This window comes from Otolemur garnettii, unplaced genomic scaffold (assembly GCF_000181295.1).
Source record: "Otolemur garnettii isolate 467f Iridium unplaced genomic scaffold, OtoGar3 scaffold00010, whole genome shotgun sequence".
Taxonomy (NCBI): Eukaryota; Metazoa; Chordata; class Mammalia; order Primates; family Galagidae; genus Otolemur; species Otolemur garnettii.
Window position 1 is genome coordinate 15205991 of NW_003852405.1, and position 16973 is coordinate 15222963.

Below are 16973 nucleotides of genomic sequence, written 5' to 3' on the forward strand. Positions count from 1 at the left end.
GCAGGGGAAACACCCATCTTCTACGCCTTTGTTTGCTCTGTCCCAGCCCCGTGTGGTGGGACTGCCTTTGTTGGGGTAGATTTCTTCTGGAAGGTTGAGTGAGGGGTCCCTGCTTGCACTTTCCAGTCCACTCAGTGCTACTGAACGTGTGCCCAGACTCATGGTCTGAGACTTGAGCCTTAGCTCTATGGCGCCTTCCTCTGGACATCGTAGGACCCTCCAGGGGTCCTCACACTTTTTAAACAGGGGTCTAGTTCACTGTCCCTCAGACCATTAGAGGGCCGGACTGCAGGCCCCGGGACGAGTCAGCCGCTAAGCAGGACAAGCAGTGATGGCAAAAACACCCGGCAGGCAGGATAAATGTCCTAGGCGGGCCGCATGTGGCCTGCAGGCCATATTTTGAGGACACCTGCCCTAGACTATCCCATGTGCATTCTTACTCAGCCCACGTTTCTGTACCTTCTGCCAAGCCTTTTGAATACGAAATATGAAATCATAATCTCCCTGTGATTATAAAATAATGTATATTCATTAAATATAATTTATAGCTCATTATCCATAACTCTACATAGTTTAGGTTGTTTCCTCTAAACACTTTTGTGTGTTCTCCTCCGGTCACTTATTCTAAGTTTACTATAGATGACACTATTTGCAGTTTTAACAAGGCAATGACTACTACATACGGTGCCTTTGTATGGCTTACTAAAAGTGCATTATGTCCTGAGGTGGGCACTGTCACGCCAGGGGTTATGGCTTGTACACAAAGTTCAGGTTGGATTTCAGCCCCACTTACCCCCTCAGCCAGATGCCTTCTCTTTGATCCATAAAAAAGTGAATAGAGCCAAGCCCTTGTATAAGTTGCCTGCTTGCTTGCTTTTCATTTAAATTTATATTATGAACACTTTCTCAACTTAGGATGTGCTTCCTGAAAATGTGATTTAATAAGATAGTTTCTTTTAACAGAAGAAATAAGGTCAGGTGCTGTGGATCACATCTGTAATCCCAGTTTGGGAGGTTGAAGTGTGAGAACTACTTGAAATCAGGTGTTTGAGACCAGCCTGAGCAAGAGCAAGACCCCATCTCTACTAAAAATGGAAAAAGTAGCCAAGTGTTGGGGCACATGGCTTTAGTCCTAGCTACTCAGGAGTCTGAGGTAGGAGGATCCCTTGAGCCTAGGAATTTGAGGTTGCTGTGAGCTATGATGGCACTGTCACTAGGGTGACAGAAAGAGAGGAAGGAAGGAAAGAAGGAAGGAAGGAAATTTCCAAAACCATGTGGCTGTCTACATAGAAAATTCAAGAGAATCTAAAGAAAAATTAGTAGAGCTAAAAAGAGCATTGAAGTATATAAGGTTAATATAAACATTTATTTGTATATACCACAACAAATAATTAGAAAATGTAATAAAAAATAGTTATCTAGAAATAGCCACATGAAGCAGAAAGTATAACCCCAAACTACCCACTTAGTGTTGACCCAGATCCATTAAGGCAGTTCAGTGGAAGGACGAGCTTCCTGCCAGGGAAGGGAAATTGGGAGCCCGTGAGGTTCCTAGAGTCTGCTCTTCCTTAACCTCTCTCTCCCTGTGTCTCGGCCCTGCTGCAGGCTGACCACTTCAGTGGACGCTTTGGTTGCCATCTGCGTGATTTTCGCCATGTCCTTCGTCCCAGCCAGCTTTGTCCTTTATTTGATCCAGGAGAGAGTGAACAAAGCCAAGCACCTGCAGTTTATCAGTGGGGTGAGCCCCATCACCTACTGGCTGACCAACTTCCTCTGGGACATGGTGAGTGTCGGCTCATGGCGCCTTTCTCACCTGTGTGTGCTCTGAAGGAGGGGACACAGCAGGGAGGGGTTCTCACTCTGCCAGGACTGCTGGAAGGAAGGTGCTGGGCCAAGGACACTTGTTTGTGTCTGCTGTCCCTCAACATCTTCTTAGAAAGGCACAAAGCTGGGAGCCCAAAGCTGGGGAAAGATGTGAGGTACTGCTTGTAAGGACACGGGGTGCAGCTTGGGAAGGACGCAGGGTGCAGCTTGGCAGCTGTCGAGTGGGAGCTGTTTCCTGCACTGGGAGCTATGACCCCCCTGAATAATTGCTGCATCGCAGGCACAAGGCTGGCCTTCCTGGGAATACCAGGGGGGTCCTTAACCCCCATCCCTTCTTAAATCTCCCACCCAAAAGGATAAGGATTACACTTTTCCTGTGTTAGGGTCACCAGGTAAGCATAGGCCATCCAGTTAAACATGAATTTCAGATAAACGATGAGTACTTTTTAGTAGAAGAACATCCCTCTTCAAACATTGCATTGCATAGGATGCACTTATATAAAAAATTACTGGCTAATCTGAAATTCAAATTTAACTGAGCATCTTAAATTTTTATTTGCTAAGTCTGACAACCTACCCAGTGGCCTTATTTTGTTCCCCAACATAACCAGCCCTCCATTAGATTAGATTAGCCACCACTTTGGGGAAAATGAAGAAAACATATTTAATCCTGCAGGATGGGGACAGGGGAGGGTCAGCACAAAGTACTTTTTGACAGGCCAGAGGGTCAAAATGAAGTGGTAACAAAAGCTGAGTTACACTGTAGCAGGGACCATTATGACACCTGCCCAGTGTCCTCAGGGATGAGAGCATTTGTTTTATCTCAACATTCCAAGACCAACGTGAGCCTCCACTTCTGTGATGATAAGTTATTAACTAATGGAGACCAACACAAATAACCTTCTCCACATGGTTTTTAATAATGACCATGAACACTGGGATTCCCAAAGATGTTTCTTTTGTCTTCAACTTGTCAAGTGGCTATCGCTTAACAATGCAAAACCAGAAATTAACAGCAGCAACTAAATTCTTTCCTCTCTCTTCTTTCTACATGAAAAAAGACAAACATCTGGGGAGGGAGGTCAGAACCTGAAAGCCTCTCTTTGGACAAGATGGTCACCTGCAGGGGCCACCTTGTCCCTGCAATTTTAACATGAAAAGAGCTAGGCTCACCTGCAGGGAAAAGCTACTGGTTAAAGTGCTGCTGCTTTTATTGTACTTGTTTTAAAAGATGACAAGTAGGATTTACACTACAGGCTGGCCTGGGGGGAGGGCCGGGGGCTGCAGACAGAGATTCCAGAGCCTAGAGTGGGATACATAGCAAGCAAGATGTACACTGAACTCTATGAGCTTCCCCAAAGTGGTGACTAATCTAATGGAGGTCTGGTTATGTTGAGCGTCTGAGGTGGGAGGGGATATAGCAAGGTAGACCCTTGGCAGCCCACTGAAGACTGTCGGTGCAGACTTTCTGATGCTCTAAAGCGTTAAAGCTGGCCTGGAATCTGAGCCATAGGATCTAGATTTTTGGAACTTATCACCTTCATTAGCCAGTGGCAAAAAGACAACCCATGCTTGGGGATCATTGTTGAATCAATGAACACATAATTATTGTTTGCATCATTTATTTAGTGCATATATGATGTTTTAAAGTCTTATCTTTTTATGTGCATTATCTCTTTTTCTTTTAAATTTTGAAACAGTTACAGACTTACAGAAAAGTTGTCTGTATAGTCCAAAACTTTTTTTTTCTAAGCTATTTCAGAGTACCTTCTCAAGAAGATGTTCCCTCTCTCCTCCCCATACACACACCCCAGCGCCTCTGATGCGTACCTCCCACAACTGAGGACCTGCTCCTTACAACCATAACACACTGTCCGCCCTCCACAGGAAACCAGCGTTAATACACCACCACCACCTAATCCTCAGAGCTCACTCGGGTTTCACCCATTGGCCCAACAATCTTTGTAGAAAAGGATCTGGCTCAGGATCAGGCATGTGATGATTCTCCTTTAGCCCAGAATGGTTCCACAGTCTTTCCCTAACACTCATGGCCTTGCCCTTTCTGGAGATTACGGGCCAGCTGTCTTGCAGAATGCACTTCACTGTGAATTAGTCTGAGGCTTCCTCCTGGCTGAGGGCACACACTCTGCAGCGGCATTGTGGAGCAGACCAGTGTTCTTCTCATCATATATTACCTACTAGCTTCTGGTTCCACTTTGTCCTGTGACTCATGACATTCACTTTGATCACTTTAGACTGTGTCCTCTCCATTATAAAGCTACTATTTGCCCCTTTATAGAAAAATTTGGGGAAAAGGTACTTTGAAGAAATGTAAATATCCTGTTTGTTATCAAACTATCCACGAATTCATTCATTCATTTATTAATATCTGTCTGCAGTCATAATTCCTGTGTAAACCCAATACCAGCATCATTTATTTTGACATTCTGATTTCCACAGCATGGCCAGTGGGAGCCCTGCAAGCTGGCTTCCGTATCCTCCTCGCATACCTCCTTGCTCTCTGGAAAGCAGAACTTTCCAGGAATATCTTGTACCAGCTTCTCAACCTTACCCCTCACCCACTCTGGAATAAACCACCTCCCCAAGCGGTCCTGGTTTCTCCCAGTTAGAAGTGTCCCTTAGAAACCAAGATCTGGGTGCCAGATATGTTCATGGCCGCTGGAGTTGATCTCGGGTTTTCTCAGTGGCTAGAATTAGGGAAGATATATGTGCACACACCGATGTACGCGCACTTATCTGTGTTTCTGTGTCTGACTGTACACTGAATGCTATGAGCTCACCAAAACCCCCAGCTCCAATCCAACATCACAGGGCTCATGCCAGGCTTCTGTCTTTCTATATTTGTAATTTCCTTGCCCAAGAGTGAGAAACTGGCTTCTATCAACATTAGCCCATCTCATTTACCTACCTGAGCATTACACTTGTAACCATCTCATTTACCTACCTGAGTGTTACACCTGTAACCATCTCATTTACCTACCTGATCATTACACCTGTGAGTAATGAGGGCCCCTCCCTGGGTGGACGCCCTCTTCTCTTGCTGCAGCTGCCCCTGCTGCACACAGGTCCTTCTCGTCCTGCTCCTCATCCCAGGGGGGCCGCAGCATCCCCCGCTGGGCCGCCCTCCTCACCCTTCTCTGGTTGTCATCCTGCCTGGGGTTCACCGTGGCTCCTCCCCGACCCTCCTGTGGCTCTGCACCTTTCCATGTACAACCTAATGACTGTTGCATGGAATTGTTTAAAGAGGCATCAACATCTGTTTGTGCTCTGTGAAAGCAAAACCCATATTTAAAATTCTTCTGAATTCTGGACTCATGTAGAAAATAGAATCCACAGGACTTTGTAACCAATTAGAAAGAGATTGGGTGGAATTTTATAATTTACCCTTTCAAAAGGTATAGGCTAAAGGTTCCCTGAGCAGGGAGATGAGGGCTGGGGGGAATAGGAGGATGAGGGATGGCTTGGCATATGTCTTCTGGCCAAGAGCTGCTTGGACCCAGAATCCTAGACCCTGGAAGGGCCTGGTCCCTCCCCCCATTTCCTCTTCTGTTCGGAAAGCAGAGGTCTGATGAGGTCAGTGACTTGTGTTCCTGTTCTCTCTTCAAGATGAATTATGCCGTGAGCGCTGGCCTGGTGGTGGGCATCTTCGTTGGGTTTCAGAAGAAAGCCTACACCTCCCCGGACAACCTTCCTGCCTTGGTGGCACTGCTCATGCTGTATGGGTAAGTTGTTTGGGCTGTTAGCTAACACCCCTGAAGGGAGGCCCAGGGAGGGGCATTGTCTTCTGAGAGAAAACCTGGGCTTTCTTGTGGCACTGGCATCTCCCAAGTGCAACCCCCAGGCCCAGGCAGGGTCTGAGGCTGCCGCTTGGGAATGTGTCTAGCTTCCATCTCTGACCAATGGAGGTATTTCTGGGTCTGGGTGCATTCAAGGACACTGAGAGAAGCCCCATGTAGTCTGAATCTTCTTCCTTTCAAACTGTGGCCTTGACCAAGCCTGGAAATCAGTCACACCCCAGATCCCCACCCACCTCTGACTCTGATTCCTCTGTGGCCAACCTGTCCATCCAATGTCTCCATCTCCACTGGCGAGAGTTACCCGTACACAGTAAAGTCCAGCTGAAAAGCTGCTCCTGAGTCAGGGCCAGAGGGTGATGCAGGGATGCTGGGCTTATGTCCAGGAGAACGGTGGAGCTTGGCATGCAGCTCCATATCCTGGTCCTACAAGTGTAACTACGGATGAATAATTCACCTTGTAGCCTCAGTTTCCTCATCTGTAAAATGAAAATAATGATACTTAGCCCTCCCTACATGGACCAGTAGAGTCTTGCTAGAGTGATGGTCTCCATTCTCTCTCTTGGAAATAAGGAACTCAGGAACCCATGTGACTGAACTGTGAGACTGGGTTTGCTGGGACCTTCAGCTCTGCTTTGCTGATCCAGACTGGAAGCATGGCAGGGTAGGGAACCCTTTAGTGTGTTGAACAGGGCTTTGTCATTTACAAAGTACAAGCACAGGTACTGTCTCATTTGCTCCATGAGGTGGAAAGGCAGGCCTTCCTACCTCCAGCTGAAGATGAGACACAGAGACCAAAGGATGGAGTATCTCTTTGGTCCTCCTGGGACCCTGGCCAGTTCAAACCTGTCACCTCACATGTAAGGGGAGTGCATTATATCTAGAGGTACAGCAGATGGAAGGGAAATTGAAACTCCATCCCACTGGGGTGTGTCATTTTGCAGATGGGCGGTCATTCCCATGATGTACCCAGCATCCTTCCTGTTTGATGTCCCCAGCACAGCCTATGTGGCTCTGTCTTGTGCTAACCTGTTCATCGGCATCAACAGCAGTGCCATCACCTTCATCCTGGAACTATTTGAGAATAACCGGGTGAGCATGGCTCTCTCAGCTTCTCTGTTTGATGAGTGGGATAACAGAGGGCAGATATTGGTCAAGTAGAGCCACTTCCTGTGGCTGCTAATCAAGAAATGAAGCCCCACCTGTCCCGGGAATGATAAGAAATACAGCACGTCATAGGCCGCAGAGGGGGTTGCGTGAGAACACAGACCCAGCTGTGCTGGAGCTCCCTGTTGGACGGAAACTGCTGCTCTTCGGAGCTGTTTCTGTCACAGACTCACAGCCTTGGGAAAATGTGTTACTTCGGGATAATCAAATACAAGCTTAAAGCTCGTGGAACATTCCCACCTGCAGCTGCCCCCATTTAGCCAACATTTGCTGAGCACCCCTCATGTGGTGGGTAACTTTCACATAGAACAGTTGAGGGGGGGACAAATGCTGCAGAAACCCCCCGCCCCCCGTCTTCCACAGGAGGTTCCCAGGGCCCAGCAGCTGCTGGCCCTGCCTGGTCAGTAGGTCCTAACTAGGAAGGAAGCAAGGGTGACCCTCTGGTCTTCCCTCCAGGAGTTCCCAATCCTGTCATGAAAGGACCTGTGCCCCAAGTTAACTGGTATAATTCACTGAATGTGACATTCCGTAAGACAGTGTATGACAGAGTGAGGCAGATAAGTGCTGCGGGTCACGGTGAGCTGGAAGGCCTGGCTGCAGGGCCTGGGAGGCTCTCAGTTGGGGAAATTCAGTCTGAACCTGGCCTGGAACAAGTGGAATTTTCTTAGCCCATTTAATAAATATCAAAGTGACTGTTACAAGCTGATCACCGTGCAAGTATTTAAAAAGGGTACAAAAATAAATAGGGCCCAGTCCCTACTGTACAGGGAACCAGTGACTGGTGAGGAAAATAGGCAGGTTAGAAAAAATTAAACACAGGAATTCAGTAAGCACTGTAAGGGACGAGTGGATGTTTCATCGTGGGAATTGGGGAGGGCTTATGCAAGAAGGGTCTGGGTGAGCAAACTTTCTAAAGAATAGGAATCTGCCAAAAACAGAAGGGAAAGGGCAATCTTTCCTGATAAGAGCAACAGATAATAGAAACTAGAATGCAAAGGCCTAGAGGCAAAAGCACAGTGATTCTGGGAGGAGTGGGGAGGATGAGGAAGGGGGAGGTGATGCGGGCAGAGTTGCAGAGGCTAGCATGGGAGTGAGCCGATGGAGTGCACAGCAGTGGCCCAGCTTCACCTGCCCGTCCCCATGGGGAGGCTCTGTCCAATCAGAGCTGGGCCTTCTCCCCAGACAGTGGTAGCCACCCTGGGCAGATCTGAGAAGCAGAGCCGGGGACAGTTCAGGGCTTCTCCCCGATGGTATGAGCTTCACTTAGGCAGAGCAGATAAAGGAGCCTCTAGCCCAGGGATGGCTCACTCCTGTACCCACCTCTGGCCACCTCCCAGCAGGGGTGGCTCAGTCCTGTACCCAAGGAGAGACCCCAGCCACCTCTGGCCACCTCCCAGGAGCTGCTGTGAGCCGTGGTAACAGATGTCCTGAAGGGTCCCGAGTGCTTTTGGCGTGAGCAGCAGAGCCTGTCAGGCAAACAGCAGGGGCCGCTGCTTCTCTGCAGATTCCTGCCCTTGCCAGAGTTACCCAGGGGTTAAGGAAAAAGATATAGACACTCCCTGTTAGCCTCAATGCCCACATAAGCCTGGGCTTAGTAAATGTTTAGAAAGTGCTGTCTGGCTAGATGAAGGAGCAGCTCTTGTCCACAAGAAACTTGCAAGGAGCCCTAGTCATTAATTAGTCATTAATTGATTAGTTCCTTGGCCCAGTCCTGAGGTCCCTCCTGTAAGAACTTTAGGGCTTCCATACGTACAAACCCCCTGTGTTCTGCTTGACAAGTCTCTCCTCTGGCCAGTCTGATGCCTTTATCTGCAGGCCTTGCCCTGGTCCTGCCCTGTGAGGGCACCAGGTCTATCTGCTGGACGGAGGTGGGCAGGCTTGGCCCCCACTTCTGACAGTCTTGCTTCTCTGTTCTCAGACATTGCTCAGGTTCAACGCCATGCTGAGGAAGCTGCTCATCATCTTCCCCCACTTCTGTCTGGGCCGGGGCCTCATTGACCTGGCACTGAGCCAGGCCGTGACGGATGTCTATGCCCGGTTTGGTGGGTGACAGTGATGCCCGTGGAGGCTTGGCCCTGGAGCCAAGGCCGGGAGGGCTGGAGTGGGAGTTCTAGGCCAGACCTACAGCCTGGGCTGGGCTGGGCTGGGCTTGGAGGGCTCTGTGTTGTCTGGGAGTATCCTGCCACCCGGAAGGGGTTGAGCCCCTCGTTTTCATGGCTAGGGAGTCGCAGGAGGGCAGGTGGGCAGGTGGGCAGGAGGACAGGAGGGTAGGTAGGCAGGAGGATAGCCTTTTCCTCTCCTCTGCGCCGACCAGGGGGAGCCCAGAGGAGCCTGGCCATCAGCTCCTGTGTAATCCCCTGTGACCTGGTGTCATGGCTGGTGTGTAGGGGAGGATCTGGGGCAGCTCAAGCTCCTAACTCCTTTTGGTTCCCCAGGCGAGGAGCACTCTGCCAACCCATTCCAGTGGAACCTGATCGGGAAGAACTTGGCTGCCATGGCAGTGGAAGGGGTCGTGTACTTCCTGCTGACCCTCCTCGCCCAGCACCACTTCTTCCTCACCCAGTGGTATGTCTGCTCCCACCCCGGCGCCATGAGACTGGACCTCACATCTGCCCACAGTGTGGGCATCTGTTTCCTCAGGAGCCTCACTCCATGATGAGGTTTTACCTAACACAAGAGAGACGGGTTAAAATAGACACATTAGAGTTTGTCATGAGTCTCAACTTTCAAATATTTAAAATGCAGTGTTATCAGTTTCAATTAGTAATATTTAACTCTTCCCATTGAATCACTAGATACTCATTTTAATTGGAGTATTGCAAACGGCAATGGTCAAGGGGTATTCAAAGTACTAGGAGGTAGGTGTATGTATTGGTGACAGAGGAAACACAGGAGGCCCCTTTGAGAACCAGAAGTCTGGGAGTAAGGGCAGGGGAGGGAAGCAGGGGAGAGATCGGGGCTGTGCACCAGGAGCTGCAGCCAGGAGTGATCACGGGTAACCCTAACTCTTGACCAGGACTACTCAACTGCCAGGTCATCTGGTCTCATGCCTTCTTCCCCAGGCTGACCCCTGCCTCATCCTGACATGGGGACCTGGGTTTCTAGAGGGCAGCACCTATCCAACCCAGGCTGACCTCCACCAGTCCCTACCAGGGACCTGGGTTGCACAGCACTGGCCTCCCTCGGGAGCTTTCCTTGACAGCATTTTATTTCTTAACCTTCCCCATCTCAGGCTGCGTCTGGTCATAGGCAATTAAAGATTCCAAGAATCTGTTTTTGAGTTTTGATCCACAGGGAATTGATTTATTGGAAATGAATCTGCCTGCCTACTCACAGGGCCCTGAGGGTTAAACGAGGCAATGCAGGTCTGCAGGCACCGATAAAACACGGTCAGGGAGCCGTCCTAGTAAAGGAGAGGAACTGTGGGAGGAATTATTGTCCTTGTGACCTCAGCCCTTGCAGGCTCCCTCTGCAGTTTTGGTCACACCTCTCAGAGGTCTTTATGTGGGAGAGGGTGGGACAGAGCATTCATTGCCAAAACGGACTCATTAGCTTCAAAATGATGGCAGTGCAATTCTGTGAGTCCTGTCGCATTTGGGCCTAAAGAAGATCAGGGAAGCAGACCACAGTCTCTGGCTTCTGGGAGGTCAGGGAGAGTTTCAAAGAAGAGTCCATGTCTTTAAGAAGAGGAAGGTTGCATTTGGCAGGTAGGCAGGAGGAAGAGAACACTGTAGTGGCTGGGAGGTGGGAGCAGCCGGCAGGGCCTGGACCAGGAGTAGATGCCAGGGCTGACGGCAGAGCCGGTGCGAGGGGTGAGTGGGGGAGGGCTAGAGTGCAGGGCTCCAATTCCAGCCGGGAGTGAGGGCTTCAACCTGCAGCTGATGAAGAATCAGGGAGAGTCTAGAGGCTTGAAGTGGCTGGATGACACTGCTTGGAAGAGGTTGAGCTGGCAGAGTGGACTAGGGGAAATAACTCACCTTTGCTGAGGGCCTGCCTCAGAGGAAGGGTTTTAGTACTGACAGCAGCTCCCCAGTCCTGAGTCCTTGTTCTGTGCCAGGCGCTGTGCTGAGTTATCTTCACTATGATCCTATGAAGTAGATATTATTATCCTCTTCCCCATCACATGATTCGAGGAGGCAAGGTTCAGAGAGGTCCAATGACATGCCCAAGGTCACTCATGGGAAGGCCGGGACTGGACCCCAGGGCTGACTCTGGACGTGAGCACGTCTCTACCTAATGCCTGATGCCTCTGCTGGTGGGACCCTCCTTAGAATTTAAGCCTTAGGGATGGAAACCCAGAAGGAAGCAGAAGTGAGGGAATGGGAAGAAAGGTCAGATGGACAGGACCCCACTGAGGCCACTGTGCAGCCAGCCCCATCCTGTCCCCTCTCATCCCCATAGGGTTGCAGAGCCCTCTAAGGAGCCTATTATGGATGAAGATGACGATGTGGCTGAAGAAAGACAAAGAATTATTAGTGGGGGAAATAAAACCGATATCTTAAAGCTAAATGAGCTAACCAAGGTAAGGCAGTAGGAGCAGGCATGTGAGTTTGGAGGTGCTGGTTAGACCTGCAGGTGGCTCGATGTTGCGTTTTCTTCTGTAAAACAAGCAATGTGCTTACACAAGCAGTTTGCTTTCCTAAATTTATGTAGAGCTGTCTGTGTTATAACCTGTCTTCAGAACATCTAAATCCAAGGCATTTTCCCTGTTATTCTCCTTGGGTACCGACACAGGGCATCATCAAGAGCCGCACCAACCGAGCATCACACCTCTTTCTCTGTTCTGTTTACATACAGTGTGGCTGGCTTTGAGATTTCTCAGAGCTTGTGTCAGTATGTAACCTCCCAGTGCTGGTGGTTTTCCTAAATCATCGTTTGCTTTTTGTTCCCTCTTCCCCTGCCTGCCCTAACCCTGTCTTGGTTCTCAGTCTAGTTTCTCTGGATCTTGCAGATTTATCCAGGCACCTCCAGCCCAGCGGTGGACAGGCTGTGTGTCGGAGTCCGTCCTGGAGAGGTGGGTACTCTGCAGACCATGTGAAAGTCAGTTCTTGTCTCTAACTCTTCTCCCCACTAAGCAGAGCTATCTGATAGGAGTATAATGCAAGTCATGTCTGTAATTTTACATTCTTTTTAGGAGCCCCATGGAAAGAGTGACAAGAAAACAGGTGAAATTAATTTTAATATTATTTTTATTTTACCTGCTATGGGGTTGGACAATGAAGTTCACGAACTCTTCCTAGAAAGAGTGCTGCGGCTCGGCGCCTGTGGCTCAAGCGGCTAAGGCGCCAGCCACATACACCTAAGGTGGTGGGTTCGAATCCCCAGCCCGGGCCCGCCAAACAACAATGATGGCTGCAACCAAAAAATGGCTGGCGCTGTGGCGGGCGCCTGTAGTCCCAGCTACTTGGGAGGCTGAGGCAGGAGACTTGCTTGAGCCCAGGAGTTGGAGGTTGCTGTGAGCGTGATGCCATGGCACTCTACCCAGGGGGATAGCTTGAGGCTCCGTCTCAAAAAAAAAAAAAAAAAGAAAGAGTGCTGCATATCTCATTGCTGAGTATCCCTGCGGTCACCAGATGGCCAAGGGGAGTACTGTGAAGATGACCGTCGTGTTATTCAGCAATGAGGTATGGAGCACTTTTTCTAGGATGAGTTCACAAACTTCACTGTCATACCTCGTATATCAAAATATATCAGGTAAAATAAAAATTCACATGTAATTAATATGAAACAATATTAATGAGATATTTTGATTTTTGACTGTAAGTCTTCAAAATCCAGCATGTGTTTGACATTTAGGGCCCATGTCAATTAGGCCTTAGATGTGTTTCAAATGCTCAGTAGCCACATGTGACTAGTGGCCTTGGAATGGCAGTGTGGGTCCAAAATGGCTCCCTCAGTCCACGCACTTGACCTGAGGCCTGACATTCCAGACCTTCTCAGTCTCTAGCACCAGGCGCATTCTGTGATTTCTCCTAGTGCTTTGGCCTCCTGGGAGTGAATGGTGCCGGCAAAACAACCACATTCAAGATGCTCACTGGGGACACCACAGTGACCTCAGGGGATGCCACTGTAGCAGGCCAAAGGTGAGTGTCCTGCTCTTCCTGTATCAGGTGTGACCTTGTCCCTGTCCTAGCACAGTGAGTCCTAGCACCCCATCAAGCCCTATGCTGGGGTGGCTCTGAGGCCCTGGAAAATCTGTGTGGGTGCAGAGAAGGGGCCTACTGCAGCCTCCCAGAAAGCATGGCTCAAAAAGTCCAAATATAGGGTGGCACCTGTGGCTCAAGGAGTAGGGCTTCGGCCCCATATGCTGGAGGTGGCGAGTTCAAACCCAGCCCCAGCCAAAAACTGCAACAACAACAACAACAACAAAAAGTCCAAATATAGACCTGCCAGAAAATGGAATTGAATTGTGATCAAAAGATTCCTCAGGTAGCATGGCTTTTTGGAAAATTCTAGGTATCACTAAGTCAGTGGTTTTTAATCTCTTGGTGGTCATGGAGTCCTTTGAGCATCTGATAAACACTTGGATCCTCTTCCTATAAAACTACACCATTGTCTCCATCAACTCCCTCTACACATTTTTGCAAAAAGTTCCAGGGAATTTACTGAGCTGTGAAGCACATTTATGATCCTGCAGGAGCCCCTGGATCCCCAGATAAGATCCCTTGTGATGAAGCATCTTTTGTCTGGATTGAATTTCCAAATAGGAGCTCATTCAAGGGCACTTGGAGGGCCTTAATCTGCATTGACCGTTTGGGGCTGATGTGTAACTTTGCCAGACCAAGGAGCATAAAGAGAAAGCTGGCAGGTGCCCTTGGATTCTGGAGGGTGACAGCTGTTCTCTATAGTAAAGTGTGTTGACACAGCTGGTCCTCTGTGGTCAGGGCAGAGAGGACAAGCTCTCACCTGATTGCCTCTTCCTGGCTGCGGTGGAACATGCCCAGAGGAACTTAGGTGCTACTGACATCTGCCCAGCATCTGCTTGACTGGGAGTTCCTTCCTTCACCTGAAACCATCCTCAACAAGGCCAGATGCCCGTGGACAGAGGGAGTCCTGAGCACACTTCACTAGCTCAGGCAGGAGGAATTTGCTTCTCCAGTCTTCCATGGCCGTCCCTGTTGGGTTTATAGCAAAGGGACTAGAAGGCATGGAAGGGGTCATAGCTGAGTCTTATCTCACCTTAGCCTGTAGGTACCTTTGTCACAGTAGGGACTGCAATGTCTTCTCTCTGTCCCATCCTATTATATTCTTTTTTTGTTTTTAATTTCAATAGATTTAGGAGGTACAGGTGGGTGTTTCTTTTACCTGTTTGCTCTAACTAGAACTTCCAGTACTGGAAGTCATGAAAGTGGGCATTCTTGTCCTGTTCCAGTTTCTAAGGAGGATGCTTTCAACTTTTCCCCATTCAGTATGATGTTAGATATGGTGTTGCCCTATATGGCCTTTATTATTTTGAGGTATATTGCTTCTGTGCCCAGTTTATTGAGAGTTTATCGTGGAGGGCTGCTAAATTTTATTGAATGTTTTTCACACACTATTGAGATCACCATGTGGCTTTCATTTTTAATTCTGTTTATGTAGTGAATCACATTTATCAATTGGCATAGGTTGAACCATCCTTGCATCCATGGTATTAAACCCACTTGATCATGGTGAATATTCTTTTTGATATCCTATTAAATTTGATTTGCTGGTATTTTGTGGAGGATTTTGGTATCTCTGTTCATAAGGATATTGGTTTGTGATATTCTTTCTTTGTTGTATACTTTCCTGACTTAGGTATCAGAGTGATACTGATGTCATAGAATGAGTTAGAGAGGGTTCCTTTCTTCTCTATATTGTAGAACAGATTCAGTAGAATAGGTTCCAGTTCTTCTTTGTAGGTCTAACAAAATTCAGCTATGAATTCACCTGACCCTGGCCAATCCTAGCCTTTTTACTGTTGGGTTTTTTTATTTGTTATTGTTTCAATCTTACTACTCATTATTGATATGTTCAGGATTTCTATTTCTTCCTGATTCAAGCTTGGAAGTTGTGTGTTTCCAAAAATTTGTTAATTTACTATAGATTTTGTGTTCATAGAGCTTTTCACAGTAGTTTTAGATGGTATGTTATATTTTGGTGATATCAGTTGTACTGTCTCATCTTTCCTTTACAGTTTAACTGGTTTGAATTCTTTCTCTTCTATTTCTGGTTAATCTGGCTAGTGGTCTATCAATTTTATTTATCTTCTTAAAGAATCAACTTTTTATTTCCTTTATCCTTTGTAAATTTTTTTGGCCTTCATTTTCTTTAGTTCTCCTCTGATTTTTGTTATTTCTTTTCTTCTGTTAGCTTGGAGTGTATTATGTTCTTCTTTTTCTAGTTCCTTGAGGTGTGAATTATGTTGTTAATTAGTGGTCTTTCTGCCTTTTTTTAAAAATTAAATCATAGCAGTGTACATTAATAGTATCATGGGGTACAGTATACTGTTTCTGTATACAATTTGAAATACTTTCATCCAACTGGTTAACATAGCCTTCATGTCTTTTTATTAGTTATTATGTTAAGACATTTATATTCTACAATTAGAGAGATTCACATGTACCCTTATAGGATGAACCATAGGCGTGATCCCACCAATCACCCTCCCTCCCCTTTCTGCCTTTTTGATGTAGGCATTTAGTGCTATGAACTCCCCACTTGGCACTGTATTTACTATATCCCAAAGATTTTAGAAGGTTATGTCACCCTCAACATTTAATACAAAATATTTTTTATTTTGTCTTGATTTCCTCATTGACCCAAGGATCTTCAGCAGCTGGTTGTTTAATTTACATGAATTTGTATGGATTTGAGAGCTCCTCTTGAAATTGATTTCTAGTTTTATTCCACTGTGCTATGAGAAGATACGTGGTATGATTAGGATTTTTCTAAATTTGCTGAGACTTGTTTTGTGGCCTTATATATGATCTGTTTTGGAAAATATACCATATGCTGTTAAGAAGAATGTATATTCTGAAGTTTGGGGGTAGAATGTTCTTAAATGTATATTAGATCCATTTTCTCTAGAGTCTCACTAAGTCCAGTGTTTCTTTGTTGATTTTCTGCCTCCATGATGGATCTAGTTCTGTCAGTGGTATGTTGAAGTCCCTGGCCATTATGATGTAGCTGTTTATTTCTTTCCTTAAATCTAGTAAAATTTATTTTATGAATCTGGGAGCTCTTATGTTAGGTGCATATATAGTTAGTAATATTATATCTTCTGGTCGAATTTTTCCCTTTATCATTATATAACATAATGACTATCTTTGTCTTTTTTTAACCATTGTTTATTTAAAGTCTATTTTATCTGATATGAGAATAGCTTTTCCTGCTCACTTTTGGTTTTCATTTGCACGGTATATTTTTTTCCTCCCCTTTACCTTGAATTTATAAGAATCCCTGCAATTCAAGTGGGCTTCTTGGAGACAGGAGAGAGTTGAGTTGTGTTTTTTAATTCATTCAGCCAATCTTTATCTTTTAAGTGGGACATTAAGATCATTTACATTCAATGTCAGTATTGACATGTGAGACACTGTTTGGTTATCATGTTGATTGCTGCCTAGTTGCTTTGTTTTCTTCCTTGTGTTGTTTCCTAAGAGCTTGTGTTTTAACTTTCAGGTGTTTTTACACTGCTCAGTATTGATTGTTCTGTTCCACATACAGAGTACTTTGAAGCATTTCTTGTAGGACAAGACTAGTAGTGACAAATTATGTTAGTGTTTGCTTGTCTAGAAAAGACTTTATTTCTGCTTCATTTATGAAACTTAGTTATTCTTGGCTGGTAGTTATTCTGTTTAAGAAGACTAAAAATAGGACCCCAGTTCCTCTGGTATATAAGGTTTTTTTCTGAGAAGGCTGCTGTTAGTCTAACAGGGTCTCTTGTAAGTTACTTGCTTGGTGCTTTCCTCTCACAGCTTCTGGGATTTTCTCCTTCTCTTTGACTTTGGCTAGACTGATGACTGTGTGCCTTGACGAGGTCCTGTTTGCCTTGAACCTCTCAGGTGTTTGATGACCTCTTGTATCTGCGTGTCTAAATCTCTAGCTATATCAGGGATGTTTTCTTCTATTTTCCCCTCACATAGGTTTTCTGTGCTTTTTGCTTTCTCTTCTTCCTCAGGGATATCTATGATACTTATCTTTGTT

The 16973-nt window shown here is 46.7% G+C and overlaps 1 protein-coding gene across 1 annotated transcript in view; it reads left to right on the plus strand.

Moving 5' to 3' along the window:
- ABCA4 (ATP binding cassette subfamily A member 4) overlaps positions 1-16973 on the plus strand; it is a 126490-nt gene that overhangs the window by 96112 nt on the left and 13405 nt on the right. The window contains exons 36-43 of the mRNA XM_003784271.3: positions 1606-1783; positions 5452-5567; positions 6584-6731; positions 8725-8848; positions 9242-9371; positions 11208-11328; positions 11758-11820; positions 12783-12889. Coding sequence (XP_003784319.2) covers positions 1606-1783; positions 5452-5567; positions 6584-6731; positions 8725-8848; positions 9242-9371; positions 11208-11328; positions 11758-11820; positions 12783-12889 — 987 coding nt within the window. The remainder of the gene's footprint in view (positions 1-1605; positions 1784-5451; positions 5568-6583; positions 6732-8724; positions 8849-9241; positions 9372-11207; positions 11329-11757; positions 11821-12782; positions 12890-16973) is intronic.